The 7500-nt window shown below is 35.3% G+C and overlaps 1 protein-coding gene across 3 annotated transcripts in view; it reads left to right on the forward strand.

Moving 5' to 3' along the window:
* LOC136846606 (connectin-like) overlaps positions 1-7500 on the forward strand; it is a 298368-nt gene that overhangs the window by 157236 nt on the left and 133632 nt on the right. For all 3 annotated transcript variants that reach the window (XM_067117497.1, XM_067117494.1, XM_067117495.1), the window contains 2 exons: positions 913-1089; positions 6282-6590. In XM_067117497.1, the coding sequence (XP_066973598.1) occupies positions 913-1089; positions 6282-6590 (486 nt within the window). The remainder of the gene's footprint in view (positions 1-912; positions 1090-6281; positions 6591-7500) is intronic.

A 7500-nucleotide genomic window follows, 5' to 3' on the forward strand; every position in this document is an offset into this window, starting at 1 on the left:
GATTTTAAAGTCATGACACATGAGTTAATGAAATGCTAGACTATTACATTACTTCTTGTGTCATGTCATTAAAATTATACAGGTTGTTTTCCTAGAGGAGTCTTGAAAAGAAAAGAATTGCTTTATGCGCCTGCTGTGGATTAAATATGGTAATTTACTCTTTGATGATGTTTATATGTGCCTGTTTTTGTATACACGCCGCGTTAAACGCATCCGTTTATATATATATATATATATATATATATATATATATATATATATATATATATATATATATATATATATATATATATATATATATATATATATATATATAGTCTATATATATGTATATAATATATATATATATACATATGTATATATATATATATATATATATATATATATATATATATATATATATATATATATGTATACACACTTCTATATACATTAGAATTACAGGGATAGGAGATAGATATGCAAACTTGTGTGGCAAGGAAGGGGTCGAGATTGGAATACGTATACTCTGGTATTAAATTTTGGGTATTGAAGAGCAACTGCAGAGACTGGGAAAAGAATGTGAAAGTCTTCGTAACAAGAGAAGGTTCAAAGATTATTATTATTATTATTATTATTATTATTATTATTATTATTATTAATATTATTATTATTATTATTATTATTATTATTATTATTATTATTATATTTACCCTTCCAGGCGGAGGAAGGCAACTGCTGGATCTTCAAAGCAATAAATTATTATTATTATTATTATTATTATTATTATTATTATTATTATTATTATTATTATTACCCTTCCAGGCGGAGGAAGGCAACTGCTTGATCTTTAAAGCAATATTATTATTATTATTATTATTATTATTATTATTATTATTATTATTATTATTATTATTATTATTACTCCTCCAGGCGGAGGAAGGCAACTGCTGGATCTTCAACGACACCTCGGAACACGAGGACATCTGGGACAGCTTCGCCTCGCAGACGAAGATCAAGAGGCTGACCCTTCACCTGCGGCCGGACGGTTCCCTGAAGGCCATCCCGTCGGAGGCCATCGGCTACCTGTCCTCCTTGGAGTTCTTCGAGGTGGGTAGTGTTCTCGGATGCCCTTAGTGTTTTTCCTTTCACTTCTGCTGATATGGAGGAGTTGGGTTGCGCGCGCGCGCGCGCGTGTGTTTGTGTGACTTTGTGTGTGTGTGTGTTTATGCTTGCATGTGTGTTTGTATTTGTGTGTGTTTGTTTTTTGTATATGTATTGTGTGTGATTATCTGTTTGTGTGTGTGTGTATGATTTTGTGTGTGTGAGTGTTTGTGCTAATATGTATGTTTGTATTTCTGTGTGTATGTTTTTGATTTTATATGTATGTGTGTGATTGTTTGTGTGTGTATGTGTGTTTGTGTGACTTTTTCCTTTAGTATATTGTATAATGTGGATGCTTTACTCTTACCAGAATTATTTATTTAACAATATGAATATTTTTTCATTTTAATTCTTTTTTTTTTTTTGCTGTTTATACACCATGGAGGAGATTCAATCTTATGCGTCTTATTTGCTTATTTATTTATATTTTATCCTTTATGTTGTCGGTGTAAGATGAATAAAACACTGATAAACACACCCCCTGATGTCACTGTCCGATGTCATTTCAAGGTGGAAAAAGAGCTCGGCATTTGGCTTCAGAAGCGGCTGATTGGGGCTCTCGGCGCATGGTTTATGCAGACGACGAACTTTCAAAGGTCATAACTTAATATGTTATGAAAGAGAGGCGAGAGAATGAATAAGTTTCATCATTACTTGAAGAGAGAGACACACACACACAAAAGAGAGAGAGAGAGAGAGAGTATGGTGTTATTCGTAATGTTTGTAAATAATCAACGCAGAGAGAAATATAGTGAGAGAAATTTTCATTTTACTTGGAGAGAGAGAGAGAGAGAGAGAGAGAGAGAGAGAGAGAGAGAGAGAGAGAGAGAGAGAGAGAGAGAGAGTATGGTGTTAATAGTAATATTTGCAAATAACCAACGCAGAGAGAAATATAGTGAGAGAAATTTTCATTATACTTGGGGGAGAGAGAGAGAGAGAGATAGAGAGAGTATGGTGTTATTAGTAATGTTTGTGAATAATCGGCGAGAGAAATATAGCGAGAGAAATATTCATTATACTTGAGAGAGAGAGAGAGAGAGAGAGAGAGAGAGAGAGAGAGAGAGAGAGAGAGAGAGAGAGAGAGAGAGAAAAGGTTATTGAGAGAGACATTTTTCATAACCAGGAAGTTGCCCTTTTGACTGTGAAGGCTAATGTATGTAACTGTTTTGTGGGAGTCTCCTGAAATGTGATGTCTTTTAGTTTTCTGTAAAAGAAAACTATTGAGATGGCAATTTGTCTGTCCGTCCGGACTTTTTCTGTCCGCCCTCAGACCTTAAAAACTGCTGAGGCTAGAGGGCTGCAAGTTGGTACGTTGATCACCCACCCTCCAATCATCAAAGATACCAAAATGCAGCCCTCTAGCCTCAGTAGTCGTAATTTTATTTAAGGTTAAAGTTAGCCATGATCGTGCGTCTGGCACCGCTATGGGTGCCAACAACATAGGCCACCACCGAGCCGTGGTTGAAAGTTTCATGTGCCGCGGCTGAGAGTTTCATATAGCATTATACGCTGTACAGAAAACTCGATTGCGCCGAAGAAAATTCGACGCTTTTTTTACTTGTTTACTTTAAGTGTTAAGGCCATTGCTGCGTCCATCTAGCCCAGACACAGTAAAGGCAAGGAATAGAAAGATGGATCCCAGAGAAAACTGTACATTTTCCTCTTTTAGATATAAACAAGTAAATAATGCTCCCAAGTTTCTTCGGCGCAATCGAGTTTTCTGCACAGTGTATAATGCTGTAAGAAACTTTCAGCCACGGTCCTGTGGTGGCCTGTGTTGTTGGTACGTATAGCGATGCCAGAAGCACGATTATATCTAACTTTAACCTTAAATATAATAAAAACTACAGGGGCTAGAGGGCTGCAATTTGGTATGTTTGATGATTGGAGGGTGGGTGACCGACATACAAATTCGCAGCCCTTTAGCCTCTGGTTTTTAAGGTCTGAGGGCGGACAGAAGAAGTGCGGACGGACGGACAAATAGCCATCCCAATAGTTTTCTTTTACAGAAAACCGAAACGCCAACAGTGAGCTCATCAAGAGAAGTAGTTTCTTGATCGACAAATGAACTGTAATTGAAGAGATGTAATTTAGGGTTTCTACAGTTATTTCCTTCGTTCTGGACCTTTTTGCAGTTGCTTACATTGGACGACAGTTTCTTCTGTCCAAATTCATCGTCAGTGAACTTGTCCTTTTTTTTCCTCTTAAAATATTTGTAACAATATAAATTGCATGTAACGTACATGGCTGTTCTTGTAACTTCCGTTACCCCTTATTAATTCGATAAAAGGTTTAAATGTATATGATGATGTAAATAAGTTTTGTCCTATTTTGCCATTTATTTGTAAATTGCTTGTAGGCATACCAGTACAAATGCACTTAACGTACGTGGCTACTCTCGTAACTGTTATTTTCCTTTATAATTTCGATAAAAGGTTTAAAGTGTATATGTTCATAAAAACGAGTTTGACCTAGTTTGACCTATTTTTCCTTTGTAATTTGCATAGTTATAGGCATTTGGGTATGAAACAGTAATGTCTGCACATTTACATCTTAAATCGTCCGTATTTTGAACGACTTGGCATATATCATTCATGGCTTTTACTGAGCTCAGCTACTGAGGAAATTTGGCTGGAAAGTGTGACAACACAGTCAGCTGAAGTTTTGATATGTTATAGAGCCCCAAAAACTGAGACACTTTGACTGGAAAACCCAAATACTTACAAAAATAGGACATGCCAGTTTGTCAGAACAGGGACGAGATAATGGTTTGTCCCATTTTCCCACGACCGCTGCCTTGGTTTAAGCTGTCTGGCATACACATTTATTGTCTCACAAGCATTTTCCTGTTTTTTTTTTTTTTTTTTTTTGCCCTTTGCGTGTGTCTGTCTATTCCATCCTTTACCTCTTCAATTAACCTAGTGATCCATAGGGTGCTTTGTTTCTCCTGTCGCTCTCATTTCTCCTCGACACTCTCTCATTTTTCACCTGTTTGTCATGTTTCTAGCTCCTTTTGTCTTTCCGTGGACGTAGACTTTTATAGACTTTATTGTCTTGTTTTGGTCATTTTGTATTTTTAACCTGCTGAATTTTCTTTGTTGTTTCTACTCTGTCGTTTTCATCTTGTGTTTCTGTCTGGCTTCAGACTGTCACCGTTGTGCTTTTTATTTTTTCAGCCAATATTCTGTAAAATCGAAGATAAGTTTTTTCCAACCTATATTCATAAGACCTCTCCAAAAAGTTACCTTTTTTCTTTAATTAAAAATTTGTGTCTACACAAACTACATCTACATATTTTCATGCTCTTACTCGCCTTTACTGACCTTTCTTATTGTAATGCCAGTATGCATTTAATACTAATTCGTCGTCTAGAAATAAATATACCTTTTTTTTCTACAGTAGTACATTGTTTGAAAAGTATTAGCTCTTGAATTATGCTCCTCTGCAGTTCAAGTACCTGATGTCCATTGTCATCTTTGCAACACTATCGCACCCAATAGAACCAGTAGAACTGTTGTGCCTTGGTGTTGTAGATGACCTAAGAGCCTTGTGAAAATACGGAGTCGTTTCTGTTGTGGTAGCATTCTCCCAGTTCCGTGGTTGGATTGTTACAAGAGTCCAGCTAATATACTTTTCCTTTTTTGTATTTAATGCGAGTATACAAATGATATTTACCTGTGAATCATCATCTATGTTGAATGTTCTTTCCAACCTGCAGCTGCCATATTTTGGATCTAATCCACGCTGTAACTATTTTCGCTTTTCAGTTATAAGTTCGTAGTAGACTTGAGAGCAATTTTCGTTAAGTTCTAGTAGACATGAGCGCAATTTTCGTTAAGTTCTAGTAGACGTGGGCACAATTTTCGTTAAATTCATAGTAGAATTGGGCACAGTTTTCGTTATAATTTCTTTCGCTTCAAGAAAGCTTTTTATTTTTCAAAGGAACTATGTTACTCTCCCGATTACCAGGAGGGCGTTGATACATAGCATGCTACGATTTCTTGAGCTGTCTAAGTATCATTAAATGGTGCTGTGTATTCCTATAACTAGGTGTTGATTCCCTCTTTCTGAAGTTTGTGACCGTTAAATATTTCTGTATATGAAGCCACGAAAATATATGTTCCAATGTAAATCGATATCTTCTTGAAAACCAGAATCGTGTGATATCCAGTAGTAATATTTACTTTAGATAACTTAGAAAGTCATTCTCCCGATTTAAAACCATCCTACTTGCACATCGAGAATCATCAACAGACAAATCGCCACCAAGGTTTAGGTTTATCGATCCTCAGACTCTATAAATGAGTGGCTTTTGTTTTATATGCTCTTCTAAAATTAGGTGAGTTACAAAGACCGTTCCTGCATTAGTTAGCAATCGGTGTTCTCTGGCTATGAGCATTTTCAACTCACATTTTTGCTGTCGTATGATTTCAGTCTTCCGTAGTTATTATTCAGGCACTGGAGCTATTACTTTCTCTTCCTCTGGTACGTTTTCTTATTGCAGTTTCTTTAAGATGGTCTAAGTACACTTGAGACGTGTATGTATGTATATACTATATATATATATATATATATATATATATATATATATATATATATATATATATATATATATATATATATATATATATATACACACACACACATGATGGTCGTGTGGTTTAATGCGCGTCACTGTAGTCCTGAGTTCTTGTCTTCCGTGGTTCGAGCCCACGGGACGACGAACTTATTATCAACTAAAAATTCCTTAGGTAACATATATGAAAACATATTATTCCCGGAGGTAGAGCGAATTAGATATTAAAGGACACGGTGATGTGATAAATGTCATATATATATATATATATATATATATATATATATATATATATGTATGTATATATATATATATATATGTATATATATATATATATATATATATATATATATATATATATATATATATATATGTATATATATATATATATATATATATATACATATATATATATATATATATATATATATAGAGATATATAGAGAGAGAGAGAGAGAGAGAGAATGGACAACCCATTTGTCACCCTTTGTTGTTTGTTCCAGCGAAAATGCAATGAGTCAAATCATTTACAAGGTAAATAACGCGTACCCGTACATTCCAGGTCCAGTACGCGACATTCGGAACAGTGAGCGCCTTCAGCTTCGGGAACTCGACCACCCTGTCGAAGATCTCCCTGGCGAGGAATTCCATCAAGACTTTGGCCCGGAACGCCTTCGCCCACCTCACTTCCCTCACCTTCTTGTCCCTGGGCGAGAATCACATCACGGAGGTCAACCGCCACGTTTTCGTGAACCTCCCGAATCTGACGGAGCTCTATATGGACAGGAACAACATTACAATACTCCATGACAGGGCTTTCCAGAACCTCCATGGGTTGACCAACCTCGCCTTGTTTTCCAATCAGATTCAGGTACGAAGAATTTTTTTTTCAAACCCACAGTTTTAACATGGTATAATTTGACTTGTTTTCCAATTAGATTCAGGTAAAAAGAATTTATTTTTTTTCCAAACTTACAGTTTTATCTTTTAACAAGGTATAAATTGACTTGTTTCCCAATTAGATGGAAGTACGAAGATTTTTTTGCTTCAAGCTTATAGTTTTATGTTTTAACATGGTATAAATTGACTTGTCTTCCAATCAGATTCAGGTGCAAAGAATTTGTTTTCAAACTTAGAGGTCTATGTTTTAACATGATATAAATTTATTTGTTTTCCAATCAGATTCAGGTACGAAGATTTTTTTTTTCAGACATATAGGCCTATGTTTTAAAATGGTATAAATCGCTTAGTTTTCCAATCAGATTCAGGTACAGAGATTTTTTATTTCAAACTTATCAGTTTTAACATGGTATAAACTGATAAATTGTACATTAACCACTGTGAATTATACCTCATGCTACTCTTTAGCAATTACGTTCCTTGTTAGGATGGGGGAAGAGATGATTCTGCAGATGGATACTAATAATAATGATGATAATAAGATGCAAATTTTGTTTTGGTTTAATCGGTTGACTTTCGAGTTCGGAAGTGCGGCGACAGTTCTCAAGATAAATGCCCCAAGTGATATTGGTAGAGTAGACAACTGAATGGCCAACGTCCGAATAATATGTGTAGTCATTCATTCACGTTTGTACAAATGTGTATTGTGTATTTGTATATACTGTACACTTATGCTTAGCCATACATTTGCTGTGATTATTGGTCAGCTTTATGCCTAAGACTTAGAGGCACTAGATATCATATGCATCCTTAATAACCTTTTTGTGTCACTGGAAACGATAACGCCAAAGCTGTAAACATCCCATCTCTCTGGACTCTTA

Source organism: Macrobrachium rosenbergii, chromosome 15, assembly GCF_040412425.1.
Source record: "Macrobrachium rosenbergii isolate ZJJX-2024 chromosome 15, ASM4041242v1, whole genome shotgun sequence".
NCBI lineage: Eukaryota > Metazoa > Arthropoda > Malacostraca > Decapoda > Palaemonidae > Macrobrachium > Macrobrachium rosenbergii.